We start from the raw sequence: 14967 nt of genomic DNA, 5'->3' as shown, positions 1-14967 counted from the left end.
ATGTGGCTTGGACCTGCGGAGAGAGGTGGTATGTTAGGAAGACGGTATGCATACAGATTCAGCTCTCAGTTCACAATGCCCAATAACCTACCTGAATACACGGTGTGATTGATGCACATGTGAATTCTGCAGCCTGTGCAGTCAGGAGCTTGCGAAAGGTGAGTGTAAGAGCTGTTAAATGCCAGCAGCACTGAAAGAAACTGTCCAGTGTGTTTTGACAGTAACTTCCCTGCAAACCATATCAGAGACAGGTCTTGAGAACAAAAGCGTTAAGCTGTTTATTCACCTCAGCAGATGTACAGTGTCTTCTATTACTATTTGTAAAGTAAGAGGTGAGGACTGTTGCTGAAGCAGAAGCTAAAGTGGAGAATCAGCAGTTCACAAGTTAGGTCGACTTCGTGATACTGTTAAAACCAGCCATCCTTAGGAGGATCCTATTTACTTCTCTCTTTTCCCTTTTGCTTAATGGCATTTGGCTTGATGCTTTGGCTTTCCTTCATGTGGGTTGTGGGAACACTCACCCTTTCTGGAGCTGACAGAGGGGACTCGACAGTGGCATTTGGAGTCTGCAACCATGAGTGTTTCAAAACGTCGTCTATGCACAATCTCTGAGACACATTGGGCTGGAGCAAGCGGTTAATGAGATCCTTGCACTCTGCAGTCAGGTGTTTTGTGCTGGGGAAGGAAATCCTGTGTTGTTTCTGAAAAAAAATCATTTTCTTGATGTTGGAATCATCAAATGGCATTAAAGCGTAGACCATTATATACAGGATGACGCCCAGACTCCACATGTCAGAAATCCTGGGATCACAGGGAATGCCCTGTAGCACTTCAGGGGCTGCATATGCAGCAGACCCACAAAAGGTATTGCTGAGAATCATTTTCCCGTTTTTATCCCAAGACAAGAGTTTGGAAAAGCCAAAGTCTGTCAGCTTGACATTGAGGCCATCATCAAGAAGGATGTTCTCACATTTCAGGTCCCTGTGAGCAAAGTTTGAGTCGTGGCAATGCTTGATGGCAGAAGCCAACTGCTGAAACTTCCTGCGAGCAAAGTCCTCTCTCATAGCTCCTGTGCTCTTGATGTAGTCCAGGAGGTCTCCCTTTTCCCCCAGCTCCATTACGATGTACACTTTCCCAGCTGATGTCTCAAAAATCTCGTAGGTTTTGATGATTGATGGATGTTGCAAACATCTCAAAGCCTCTATTTCCCTGGGGAGAAACCTTTCCCAAAAGTCCCCAGGAGTTTTCATCTTGTCGATGATCTTGACAGCCACTTTGCACTTCAGCCTCTCGCAGTAGGCACATTTCACTTTGCTGTACGAGCCTTGTCCTAGTGTGTCGCTGAGGCTATACCCTTTCTTTTCAAGCACTGCAGCGTCATCCATGCTGGAAGAGCTGGGGGGAGCTGCTTGAGGAGGTGCTGGTGTGCATCATGGGTGGTGGCAGATGGTGTGAGCACCCACCATGGTAACTGCTTGGGCTGCTGCTGCCGTGGTCAAGTGGCACCGGAGCACTGGTCCCTGTGTGATGTCACAGGCGCTCGAAGGACCTTGCAGCCCTTCCCTGAAGCTTCAGGATGATGTCATCCAGGACAGAACTTGGCATCAAGTCACTTGGAAACATCACCCATACCCTGCCTTCATCATAAACTGATCTTTAGTTTTGCTAACAGGATGGCAGTACCTCAAATGTTTTTCTTTCCTAAAATATACCTAAATCTGTTTATTCACGTTAAGTAAATTTTGTCATCTTTTTGTATGTCTTGGATGATCTTTCAAGCCCCATGTGGGCGTGCTTCTGGTGTACAGTGGCCTTGCTTCTCACCAGCCAGTTTTCCTCAGAAATGGGCTTGTCATGTCTTCACTGAGGCTGCATTCAAGAACTGGGTTTGAGTTTGGCTTGTGTTTTTTTTCCTGCATGGGCTTGCTAGGGGAAGGACATTGCTTCTCTCAAGTTCATTTCCTTGTTGGTCATCCAGCCCTTCCATTTCATAGCTCTGATGACTGGCTGCTTTTGTGGGCTTTGCTTTTGCTGTGTGAGGGGGTTGTTTTGACTTCTAGCTTCTGGTGTTCTTGAGAAAGGCTCACAGGACACCTTCCTCAGAAGGATTACTGTTCTGCATGTTGACAGCTTCACTGTAACCAGCCTCGGGGGCTTTTTGCTTTCTGTTGATTTCAGCTTTTTCAGGTCTGTTGTTACTGCTGCTTTGAGTGTGACTCCAAAGACTTGATGGTGTTGATGATCAAAACATGGGGGCCGGGACAACCTTGCTTTGTCCATCAGCGTGGGTGACAATGTCATTCTGAAGAACAGAAGTGGCACTCCTGGCAGCCGCACTGGGGCTTTTGGGGGGTTTCTTTTCCCATTCTTTGAAACTTCGGGGTAATTATTCTGATCAGCCAGAAGAACAAGAAAGGAGAGCAGTTTTCCCCATGCACAGCTTGCTCTCAGAGCTGAGTGGCTGAGCACTGGCACGGTGTGATCCACCCTGGAGCAGCACAGAGCACCTTTCAGCAGGAAGCAGGCATAGCCAGATGTGTACGCTTCCTGTAGCACGCCTGAGCACAGGGCAGCCTGTGTGACACTTGGAAGTCTTGGACACTTGCTATAATCAGGTGATGTTTTACCGAGGAAACTTCCATGGCAAATCCTCTGCAGCTCTTTGAGCAGTGCCTGCAGCCTTCTGTAAGGTCTGGAGTGTTTGATGCCGTGTTTTCTTGGTGGAGAGATTCTTACTGTGAAAAATCCTAAAGGACCTGATTTTTGTAGTGCATCATGTAAAAATCAATTGCTCACCATGCCATTGCAAGGAATTAGCAATTTTTGCCTTTCAGTCAGAAATAACTGAATGCTAAATTTTGTCTTTAAGCAAAGAAATTGCTCTCACGTATTCGTGAATGTAAAGAGCCCATTTACTAGCGTTTCCATGCTTTCAGAGATGTTCTTGAAGGACTGAATTGGGTAAATAACAATGAATTTCTTAGGTAATTTAAACAACTAATTATTTATTTCATAATGACCACACGTTCTGCGCATCTCCAGTAAATGTAGGACCTCCCTGTTAGGGCACACAGGCAGATGGTCAGGCCCTGGCCTGCAGTTTGAGTCACCCAACAGAGCGGGAGAATGGAGCAGATGTGACATGAGAGATGGTTGGATGTCGCAGGCACTGCTACAGCGAGCACCCAGGGGAATGTCTGAGCTTCACGGATGACTAAGGAGCAGCACAGGGACTACCGGGATGTGGAGGTGACCCAGTGAGAGGTATCAGAAACACCAAATTCGGCTGTAGATGTGACAAGGCTGGGCCCAAGGGGAAACAGTAATTAAAGGAGGATATTTTGGGAAGAGATGAGGGTTAGAGAAAAGGAGGGATTAGAGAAGAACAAGCATGGGAACACAGAGAAAAATGATGTGCGGAAGCAGGCTGTGACTGGTGTGTGTGTGTCAAGCCCAGTGCCTGATTTCCACCATCTTGTTCACCGATTCCTATCCCTGCTCTGGTTGTGGGAGCTCTCTCTTCTGAACATGGGATGCACGTAAAGGCTGGGTAGTGTTTGAGGACTGTGGATGGGGCATACATATGGGTCAGGAGTGGGGCACACATCTTCCACAGCATTTGAACCTGGTCATGCTCATGCCAAGACATAGCTGGAATGACAGAGAAGGGAATGTGGTATCTGTGAATGATGAGTTCCATGTTGTGCAATCAATGCTCTGAGCAGATTGCCTTAAATATCCTGCGGGCTGGTGTTGGTTTTGTGTTCACCCTCAAGTGAATGAACCCAGACAGCCTTACTAAAATCTCAGTCTCGGTTCTGCCAGACTGAAAGGCCTTCACGTGTTTGCTGGGAGTGTAATTTATTGCTATAAAGCTGGATCTCTTGAAGGGGATGTAGTGCTCTTCAGATAGGCTATTCCTGTAACGCCTGCTGTAGTGTCTGGTCTCCGCTTCCTGCTGCAGTTCAGCTCCTGCTATCTGTAATTAGGAAATCAGTAATAAACTCTTTGTTGCCTGATATTTTTGCTGCTCTAGCACTAGCAGATGATGTGCCTTTACAAGGCCAAATCCCATGTGAAAAACCATCTTGGTTCTTCATGACTTGTGATTTTTCCTTTTTCCTCTCTTTTTTGAGAGGGTTATTTTCCTTTTGCTCTTCCTGCATACCTGCATTGTCCAAGGCCCAAGCATGCTTCCTCCCTCAGCCAGAATAGCGCCTGGAGCTTACCTCAATGAAGCAAACCGCTGATTACACCAGGCACAACTGCTGCTCTTTGATTTGTGGCACACTGGTAAGAACATGATGAGCAGAAGACAAGCAGCAACCCAGGGTTTGGTGAGGCAAGTAGCTGAGAGCTCCTATCACCATCACCCCACACCATGCTGTGAGTGAAGACCCAGGATGGAGGTGGCCAGGGGAGTGGTGGGGCACTGCCCTGGGGCAGGAGGCTGCTCTCCAGCTCATGTTCCTCATCCCCTGTGGGCTATGTGAGCCCTGTCTTGCGGCAGGGATTTGGCTCTGCAACAGGATGTCCCAAGGCACCAACCCCCAACCTGCTTCTCTGAGCACTTCAAGAGTGTTTCCCCGGGGCAGATGCAGCCACCTCTTCTGTGGTGCAAGGGGCTGTACAGGGCCTGCAGTTTTCCACCACCCAAAACCGGGTTCCAGCAAGGAGTGGGGCTCTGAGCTGCTCTCTACTTAAGAGTCGTAGAATGGTTAGGGCTGGAAAGAACCCTATTTAGCTGGGAAGGGAAGCTGTGGTTGGAGTTACTTTGTTGTTTTGGGGGACTGGGCTACTTCTCTGAAGAAGAAAAAAAAGGAAATGGATGCCCTCACTCAGGAAAGTGGGAGATGGAGCAATTCCTACTTCCTCATGTTTGCCTTTGTTGCCTCAATCCCAGCTTGCTGCTGCTGGTTGCAAACCCCAGCTCAGAGTTGGGCCAGGGCAAGAGCGGGTTTGGCCACCCTGCCCGTGAGCCCTTTCCCTCTGCTTCTTCTGGACACGGAGAGCTTTTCTCCACTGCTTTATGGGCACAGGGGATCTGCACTCGCTGGTTAGAGAAATGCTCACTCCCAGTATGAAACGGGGAGTGCCTGGGATGTGCCAGCTCCTGCACGTCCTCGACAGAGGCTCCGTGTGTTCTACTGGCATGCTCCTTGTCCCTGCAGCATCTGCCTGCCCCTTTGTCCTGCCTGGGGCCTTGGGGCTGTGACCGCACAGGGCAGCTCCACCTCACACCTGCCCACAGCCTGGCCAGGGCATTGGTAGATCCCCAGTGATGGTGTCCACCAGCACTGCAGCTCTCAGCACGGCACAGCCTGGGGAAACAGGTGCTCTTAATCTTTACCTTTGTGCTGTGTGGCCGGGCTGGTTACTGCCTGCTTGCTCGAGGGTGCTGTGTGGGTTGTGGTGCTTACCTGGCACATGTGCGCTCCAGAGCCACCTCTGTTCAGAGCTGGTGAGGTTGCGGTGTGGGGAAATGAGGTCTGCCTTTCCTGGGGCAAAAGCCAGGGACAGGCAGCCTATGCCCTGTTCTGATGCATTGTAGGGCATTTATTTACACATTGTGTGATGTAATTCACAGGCCTCGGTTGCCATGGGCTTGGGGTGGGTAAGGAGTTGTCTTGGATCAGTCTGGGGCTGGCATGTGTGGCTGAGCTGCCAGAAGGCAGGGTGAAAACAGCCTTCCTGCACTGTATCCCCTGGGAGGCACAGAGCTGGGGAGCTGGATGGATGTGCTTCCTGCTGGGGGGTGCTGCCATGCTTCAGCTCCCTGCAGACACCCACATCACAACAGTGTCTGGCAGCACACGAGAGCTGGCAAAATGTGTTCTGGCTGGAATCTTCAGGCAGCCCCCAGCATGTGCAGGTCCCCAAGCACACGGCCCCAGCCATGCAGCCCTCCTGGGGCCCAGCACAGCCCCAGGGAAAGGAGCCATTGCACACACTTGCTGCTGCCCCAGCAACCTCCCAGCAGGCACCAGCTTCCACTGCCACGTTAAACTTCACATCTGGGTATGGAAGAAGAATCTCCCTGATGCTGCTGAGCTGGGCTTGGCCGCAACTCCTGTGGCAGGGAGTGCACAGGAGACCCCACTGCAGATTAGCATCTGGTGCCTGATCAGGAGGGGAAGCAGAAGCAATGTGAGAGCAGATGTATCTGTTACCTGTACATCCATTTGTAATACCCTTGGGGGAGGTTTGCCACTGGGTACAGTAACTGATATTAACAGAGAAACAGGGAGTGTTGGATCTTGGGTCCAAACATTGAAGCATGAAAGTGGAAAACAGTTGTTGTAGACTTAAAAAATATATAAACTTCCCAGCAGCTTCCCAGGCTTTGGAATGGGGTTTTACTGGAAAGCTGGAATACCCTGCAGTGGAAAGTGCTGACCCTGCAGCCACTGTGGGTCAGCTGCCCTGGGCAGGACCATGCCTGGTGCTACCCGAACACCGCTGCTTCATTTCCAGTTGCCAGAGGAAAATCCGGCTCGGTCTGGGGAGTGGGTTCTGGAGGTAAAACTGCTTCTGACCCCAGACACGGCCTGTGCAGAGCCCCAGCACCGGGAGAGCTGTGGCACCGGGGCCAGTGCCTCCTCCCCAGGCTGGGTCCCCACAGGGACAGCCACCACCCATCGCGCAGCAACACCCAGGGTCAGATTCCTGAAGGCGCCTGTCATTTGCAGGGCCATTGACGATGATCTGGGCGGCACAACTGGTGCTCTTCACGTGTTTCCTCTCCGGCTCCTGAACCTGGAACACAGCGCTCCCAGGAGCATGGAAACACCATCCTGCTCCAGCCCTGGGGTGGGGATGTCCGGGTGCTCGTTGGGGTCACCCCTACAGGACTGGAACTAGATAACCTCAGTGATGTGGTTCAGTGCTGGTCTTGGCAGTCCTGAGGTAACGCCTGGACTTGATCATCTTAAAGCTGTTTTCAAGCCCGGTTGATTCTGTGATCTTGAGGTCCTTTCCAAGCCAGTCTATGATCTATGGCATGAGCAGGGAAGGCCAACCCGGCTGCGGCAGAGAAAGGCTGCGGCCGCCCCGCGGGGTGGCGGTGGCTGGCAATGGCCACGCCGGCGACAGAGCGGACCGGCGGAGGCCCCCCGGGGGCCTGATGATCGCGGGGAGCTGCCCGCCCCGGCCGCGCTCGGCCCCGTAGGTGGGCGGGGCTTGTGCCTATCCGGGATTTCGGCCCCGCCCCCTCGCCGCCGATTGGCCGAGCTGCGTGCCGTGGGGAGGGGTCGTGGCGGCGCGGGGGGCAGGCGGCGGGGAGGTGCGGCCGCCATCTTGTGCGTCGCCGGAGCCAGGCGAGGGGCCCGCAGCGTGGCGCCGCCCGACCCCGCGCTGCTCCCGCCGCAGCCGCCGCCGCAGCCAGGGCCGCTGGCTCCCGCCCGGGGGCGGTGGCGGACGGCGGAGGGGAAGAGCTCGGTGCGGACGGGGGCACTCCCCCCCGCGGGTCCGGTGGCGGCTGCAGCCCCTCCTCCCGCCGCTCCTCGCGTGCCTCCCCGCGGGTTTGTGGCGCTGCGCCGGGGGAGGATGAACGGAGGATAAATGGTGCCCAAGGCAGACAGCGGCACCTTCCTCCTCCTTTTCCTCCTGGTGCTGAGCATCACCGAGCCGCTGCGGCCAGGTAGGGGCGGCGGGGGGGGGCGCGGAACGCCGGTCCTCCGTCCTCAGCCCACGGGCGGGTCCCGGGCCCGGAGCTGGAGCCGGGCGGGGGGCAGCGGGGCTCCCCGGGGGGGCGGGCGAGGGAGGCGGCGGGTCAGTGTCCGAGAAGCGGTGCCCCCGGGAGGACAGCGCTGGTGCCGTCCCCTTCTCGCAGGGCTCAGGGCGCCGGGAGGAGCCTAGCGCTGGGGTCGCCGTGGCCCAGAGCCGGCCCCGGCTCCAGGGGTCGGTGTCTGCTGCTTCGTTATGCTCTAAAACGAGATGGGACCTGGCTGAGTCATGGGGAAGCGTCGGTCCCTGTGCTGGCGGGGACTTGGAGGAATGGGAGTTAGGGTCAAAAACCTCATTTTAAAGTTTGAAAGCTTGGGTAAAAGCTCTGTAACACTACAGGTAATGAGCAGTGGAAGTGTGGTGGCATGGTCAAGTTTTCAGCTGCTTTTTACTTATGTTGTGGGCCTTGGGTGCCAACAAAACCTTGCTTTCAAAGTGCCGTTTGATCATGCCAGAAAGAGAAGACAACCCTACTGCATCTCAGCTGTATGTCGTCTTCCTAGTTGTGTTTTTGCTTCTTTTAGGGCAATAATTCAGCAGTGAAGTTGGTGTGGTAGTTGCTAGGCACAGTGCTTTAAAATGTTCAGACTAGTAACTGGAGAAATGGTTGCTGTTTGCTGATTGAAAACTACAGCCTTTCTAGGTGCATTGCTCAGTTGAGGTTTCTTCTTGGGTGTTGAACTCACTTGGAGCTTGGCAGAGCCCTTGCCAAAGAGCATCAATTGCTGAAGCGTGAGGCTGCCTGGAGTGGCTTTGCAGGTTTGGAAACCATCCTCCCGTCACACCATGCGACTGCTGCTGGGTGATACTCACTCCTTTATAAACAGGAGAGAAAGAACGATGGTGTGCTTCGAAATCCCCTTGTTCTTTCTATTCAAAATAGCCGGTATGACCCAGACTAATAAAACGTAACAGCATTAGTGAGCTGTGTTTAAGCAAGTTCCCAGTACAGCTGAAACACAATTGGGTCAGTGTAGGCAGTCTTATTGAAATAACCAACTTAGGTGTTGAAACTGCTCTGTGTGTTCCTTGTTTTGTTTTAGCTTGTTTTTTTGGCAGTGCAGTGTATATACAGGGCCTATGATATGCTCTGAAGTAGCCAAAAAAAAAAAAAGCAGAGTTGCTAACCTAGCATTATTACAGCTAGAGGCTTTACGTGGGAGAAGATGCTATGTAAAACTGATTTCAAGCAACTTCCTTTATAGCTGGCACCAAGTGCTACAGACAGCTGAATTACTGGTTGAAAAGGCTCAGCAGAGGTTCATAGCTGTCGGTGTACTTTAACAAGAGGGCAGGTTTGATCCTGAACTCTGTTGGTGTTGAGCATTGTAGCCTCCTAGAAATTAGAAAACGGCTTTTTCCTTTTGTGTCGGAAGATGTGTCGCTCCAGTTTGATAGCACATCTCTGCCTGATGCGTCATGGATGAAGACAAGTTTCTCACTGAGGTTTGCTTCTTTAGGGCAAATGGATGTTTTCAGTGGTGCTGTGTTGTACCTACTTTGGAGATTTGTGGTGCTGTAGCCACGCTGGCAGAAGCATTTTCCATGTGAACAAACCTGAACTCTTTATCTGCTCAGGTTATGTGCCACTGGCTTTGAAACCCATAGCATTAGGATTTCTCTGTGGGAAGTCTGTATGTGTTCCTTGAGCTTTGCTCAAACCACGTGTATTCTTGAACCTAATGTGAAGTAATCCAACTGGATGTAGTATTGCAGCTGGAATTCCTTGCTGTATGAGGGATTTCTGAATTCCATTTGGAATAGTCTCACCCATCCTTCTTACTTGGAGGCTCTGGATGATTCTGGTATTTGAGCTGTCCATGGTGATGCTTCTCATTCTTCCTCAGGAGAGATCCCATTCCTTCAGGGTGGCCTCATCTCTTTTTGCCAATGTCCTTTGCTTTTTAGCTTGCTTCTTTTAATATCTTAAGCCTACCCTGTCAAATAGATCACCCCTTTACTTGATTAAATAATGTGTGGGTTGATCCTGAAACAAAGGATGCAGATAGGGAAAATCTGGTTTGTGCAAGTACAGATGTACAGAACCAAGTTTATAATTTTAATCAGTGGTGAAGAAGTCTCACTTCTCTTTTTGGGAGAGATACATGGATTTCCTCAGAAACAGTGTTTGTATTTAGAATTTTTCTTCCTAGTGATGGTGGTTTTTCTTTTTCCTTCTTTAAACCTGTGTATTGTAGCAACTGTCTTACTGGTTTAGAAAGGATGCCTGCATCATTCTTAGCTTAAATATGTGCTCAGAGCTATCAAATGAGTGCTGCAGAGTGATGGGAGGTTTTATGTTCTCTGAGATGAATGTGTAGTCCCTTCACAATTCAGTCCCAGCGAATCAGGCACCTCTTTGTACTTCCATGTTAATTTGACACTAGCTTTGTATCCATGTTCTTGCTGTACTCTTCAGATAAATAAAACCTCCTTTTAAGCCTCCTCAACTGTAGTATCTTTTCAGGCAATCTGAAAGGCAGTGATTTTACATGGACCTATTTTTTTTTTTCCTGCATTTAAGGGACATGGAGTTTAGTAAATGAAGAGAGAAATCAGTGAGAATTTCTTTTGGTTTTTTTCCTCTGATTTTTTCCATCTTGGTTACACAAGTCTGTTTTATGCTACTGCCAGCACTAACAGCATCAGGTACATCCAACCTACTGTGGCACCAGCCCTAGCTGGAGGCTTGGGTTCCTCACGGTACTGTGGGCAGTTAGATTCTTCTGAGCCTGTGAGCATTTAATGGTAATTTTGTGCCTTTGACAATCTCTGTTTAGATGATTTTTTTGTCCCAGTGTTTCCTCTTTCCTTTTCTAACTGTTTTGACCATAAGCTGCTTGTTTTGACTAGTTGCCTGCTTTATAATACATTGTTGAAGAGTTTGGTTTTTTAAAGTAGGGCATTTCTCCTTGAGTTGTGTTCCTCATTATGTGTTGGAAGTTGCTGATGTGAATTGAAGCTGAATATGTTGTACTTTTCCAACTATACGAGTGTACAGTGAAGTAAATGTTTTCTTTAAATGCGTACTGAATTGATTATATCTGGTGTTCAGACACTTGTTTTTGGGGGTATTTACTACAGTAGGGTTTGGCTTAATAGTATCTTTTCCGGGACAGCTCTAAACATCTGCTTCAGGTTATCTGAGTAGCTGGCTGAGAGCTGCTGGCTTGATGTGAAGAAATATTTCAGCAGTGTGTTAACAGAGTTACAATAAAACGTTCTGGCTCTAGCTCCGATTTAGACCGAGTTTCTGAACACCGCTGCATTCCTGTTGGCTGTCGAAAGAACGTCAGAGAGGTAAATTGTTATGAGCTCTGTTTTGCCGCACAGGTTGAGAAATTCCTGTTTCTGTTAATATCTAATGTGCAGTCGAAAAGCAGAGGTTCTGGTGTCTTTATGTAACACGGGGAACTTAAACAGTCTGGAATGATCTGCATGGCATGTTTCAGAAGAGTGTTTAGAGGATTAATTAGTATCATCATCACTGAAGACAATAACATGTTTTCATATTTCTCTAACAAGATGCTGCTGCTTGCTAATGGAAAACACTTAAACATGGTCAGGCTTTATATTGGATTTTGTAATAGTGGTTTAGTACAGCGCCTTGTGAATGTAGGTCATGGGCTTTCTTATTAGAGCATTTGCCAGGAAGCTAAAAGCCAATTGAGTTCTTGTTCTTGCAGCTTTTTTTCTCCACTTCAAAGCTAGCTAGAGGAAGTCACTTTATTACTCAAGTTCTGTTTTTAAGAATTTTGCACAGCTTACCTAATCGGCAGTGCTTAAAGACTTGCCAGCACAAGTGGTGCAATTAAAAAGACCTGCAATTTTAGCTTAAAGTTTGAACTTCTCATATGCTTTGGTGCTTGCTGGTATGCAGCTGGCAGTTAGGTTTGCGCTGTGTTGGTACCTTGACACAATACCATTGACAACTGTGTTTAAATTACCAAATCTTTCTTGTCACTTAGTTAAAAGTTGTAAGTCTTAAATGCAAGGGAGGGTTCCTGGAGCAGAAGTCTAAACAAACCCACAGACAATGTTTTCACCTAGTGTGCTGTGACCTAACCTGTCTGGTTTTGGCTAGTTGAATTGTTACCAGTTAATTCAGTTGGAGATGCAGATGTAGCAAATGTCAAAATGTGACCTGGGCACAGCATTCCTCTGCTCCAAAGAGTTTGTTGGTAGGCAAGTGAAAGCCCTTCTTTTACTCTTTGTTCACTGTCTCTACTTTAGTGAGACATGTGGTGAGTAGTATTTGCTCGGTTCCATGTTGTTGCTAACTACAGTCCCTCTCTTTGTATTTAGCTGAATTCCCGAGTGAGGGCTTCTAGGTTTCAGGGACAGACAGAATGGTTTTTATCACACCTCAGTTCTGCTACAAGTAGGGCTGTCCTGTCTTCCAGTTTTATGTTACCCATCCTCCCCTTATTACTTAATCTACTGGGTTTAGGTGTTTTTTTTCTTCTACTGTTACCTGTCGGTATGCTCTTTTCCTGGTGTTCTGTGCTCTGCTGTTTGCTGTTATGAGCTGCAAATCAAGCCTGATGGATTTGAAAAGGCTTTCTTCCTGCTGCTATGACTGTAGTAGAGAGGCAAGGCAGAAGGTATCAAACCTTGTTAGCAGGTCTGATACTTTAAGGCTGGTAATTCCTGTTGTTAATTATAAGGCAAAAATTTTGAGGTGCAAGTGGGTTTGCTATTAGCAATGGCTACGGAGTAAAGGAGAAAGGGTTTAGTAGGCAGAGGACTGTTTGCATGTGTTGCTCTGGTTCTGAGAAGTAATGAATCAGAGGGGGAATGTAGGGGTTTGCAAACAAGTGACTTCTATGCCCCTGCTGTAGGTTTGGGAGTAGAGGAAGATCAGGCCAGAACAGCAGAAGTGGTGGAGAACTGCTGCAGCCTCTCTCTGTAGTGGGAGGAGGCAGCTGTGGAAGTGCTGCTGCTTTCTCAGTAGTTAGGGGGAAAGGCACAGCTAGCTTGAAGAGAGGAGAATTTTAGATACTTAATACGAATGATGTAGAGTTCCCCAGTGAATGTCAGAAACCCAGCCAAGACTTCAATGCGTTCTTCTGTCCTCTGGAATTAGCTTCATTCTGATGTTGAGCTGTAATGCAAGTATAGTAACCACCTTTTTGAGTAATGCCTGGGTCTGTGGGTTTGTACATGGTGGTTTCTTGCAACTTTTATAAGCTCCCATTTAATTCTATGGAATGCATATAAACAGCTGCTTTTGTGATTAACAAAACTTCCTGTTGCACTTGCATGTGTCATACTGTGCAGAGTCTGCGTACCCTGAACTTCTGGTACCTGATGCGTGGCTGGAGCAGCTTCAGGGGCATTGCTGCTCCTGCCCTTCAGGGGTTAACGTGGGTGCTTAGGTTTGTTTTGTATTTTAAAGTAAGTGTGTGACGGGTTCTTGCACTGGTACTCTGAACAAGGAAGTCCTTGAGATGGAAAAGAAACAGAGCATGGCTAATGGCTGCCTTGATAAAAGGCTCTGCTGATCTTTGCCTGTGTCATCTCAAGGGCTACCCTGCGATGGGAAGAGGCTTGCTAATGTTTTGTCCTATGTAGACTGATAGAAAGTTATGGCTAGAAGGGGTGCTAAGAGATTGGGTTATCTGTCTTCCTGCCCTAGAACAGAATCTGGTAAACCTAGGCAATTACTGAAGCATATTTGTTTAGCGCATTTTTAATGACTTCCTGTGATAGACTCCAAAGGCCAGATTCTTTTGGTAGGTCTAGTTGCCAGTCTGTTGCTTGTTCTGCAGTTGCAGCTTATTATTCCTGTCTAAATACAGTGTCATGCACGTGTCTCTCTTATGCTACAGTTCTAAAGAACAGACTGACAGTTTCCAGGACTGTTTGAGTGCCAGGACCTCAGAGTCTTTCAGCACCAATCAGTGTAGTTGATGCCTGGCAGTGCCTGTTCCTTCCTGGCTTTCCACTCCCTGGAGGGCATGTACTGTTCAGGATCCTTGTGTGGCAGACTCACACCTTTGCGTTGTACTTCCAGTGGTGGTTTTGTAAAGAACTTACTGAGTTGAAGAGAAATGACACTTCCTTTTGGGAAGTCACTGAGCAGCTGTAGCAGAACTCTAGCAACGGAGTTGCTTAAAAACGTGAGTTGGGGATTAACCTTTAGTCTGCATTTCCCAAACTGTGAAATCCTCTGGCATCTTGTGGCTTCCTGTGAAACTTTTAATTTTGTCTTCGTATTAAAGGGTCAGCCTGCTAATTCTGGGGTTGGTGAGCAGCATTTTAATGGTATTTGCTGTGTAGAATTCCTGAGGAAGTTACTGTTTGTGTTTGAACCCTAGCATTTAGATTATTTAGAACTATAATTTTAATGGAAATTGATATTTGCCTCATTAACCATAGCTAAACAAAGTAACATTCGGCTTCCTAGCAAATTAAAATAAGTTGATCTAAACATTATATTTAGCTTCTGTTTGTTGATCAGCACTTGACAGTTGTCAGCCACCTTGGTGGGTGGGAATGTAGAATTAGCTTTTGGTGACTGCTCTTGGGACATTCCTGCTCTTACTTACTGATTTTTGTCATATTTTCATGAATTTAACTGTTTTTCCTCTGTTATCTTCTGTTTCATATACCTCATCTGTGCTTCGTTGTACCTTTCCCATATGAGACCAGTTACTTGGGGTACCCAGTGAGATTATTTGGGATCAAAAGCTAGTAGAAAAATGGGATTTAGAGCCATTTCTGGTAGAACGATGCTGGGTGTTCTGGGCTCGCTGCAGCTTTGTTTTCTTGAGGGAGCTTCAGATGTCACTTTGAAATGCTGAAGCCTCCATTGGTTTGTGTTTTGACACTAAATCTGCATGTAGAGTTGGCAGTACCACAGCAGCTGAGGTTCGAAGTGGGTGAGCACAGCCTTTAGATGCATATGGAGGGAGGTAATCTCCAGCCTGGTTCTCCCAGCCCATCTCTGACCTCAGACCTCTGTAGGAGGGTAGATGTGGTGATACAAGGGTAGGTGTCAAGCATCACCTTTGTGTGAGTGTGGAGCTTTAAAACTGGGTTAGTGTTGTCCTTCAGTATCTGTATGTTTCATCTTTGCTTTTATTTATTTAGCAACTTAAATACAAAGGTTTCTTCTGACTTAAAAATAATGTGTCTTCTTTTATACACTTCAAATAATCCTGCTTCTAACACCTGCTTGGTTTGAGTTTGTGCCCAAGTAGCATTTTGCCTTGTGTATGCAAAACTTCTAAAACATGT

General features: G+C 48.2%; 3 protein-coding genes across 4 annotated transcripts in view; 1 reads left to right on the top strand and 2 right to left on the bottom strand.

The window, feature by feature from the left end:
* The window catches only part of LOC133221697 (pre-B lymphocyte protein 3-like), a 157787-nt gene that overhangs the window by 59689 nt on the left and 83131 nt on the right, over nucleotides 1-14967 (bottom strand). The gene's annotated exons all lie outside the window — the stretch shown is intronic.
* On the bottom strand, nucleotides 255-2021 carry TSSK2 (testis specific serine kinase 2). Its single transcript, XM_061370781.1, is given in 3 exon segments — nucleotides 255-440; nucleotides 442-533; nucleotides 536-2021. Coding segments are annotated over 3 exon segments (975 nt in total). The 5' UTR covers nucleotides 1386-2021; the 3' UTR covers nucleotides 255-407.
* The window catches only part of DGCR2 (DiGeorge syndrome critical region gene 2), a 48906-nt gene continuing 41261 nt past the window's right edge, over nucleotides 7323-14967 (top strand). The window contains exon 1 of one of the 2 annotated variants that reach the window (XM_061370778.1): nucleotides 7323-7639. In XM_061370778.1, the coding sequence (XP_061226762.1) occupies nucleotides 7561-7639 (79 nt within the window). In that variant the 5' untranslated portion in view covers nucleotides 7323-7560. The remainder of the gene's footprint in view (nucleotides 7640-14967) is intronic. The other variant, XM_061370779.1, reaches the window with a different exon arrangement.

Source organism: Neopsephotus bourkii, unplaced genomic scaffold, assembly GCF_033783945.1.
Source record: "Neopsephotus bourkii isolate Nb327-2 ecotype Australia unplaced genomic scaffold, CSIRO-AGI_Nbou_v1 NB_1542, whole genome shotgun sequence".
NCBI lineage: Eukaryota > Metazoa > Chordata > Aves > Psittaciformes > Psittacidae > Neopsephotus > Neopsephotus bourkii.
Note: the sequence above shows the minus strand (reverse complement) of the source record. Positions and strands in the feature narration are given on the sequence as shown.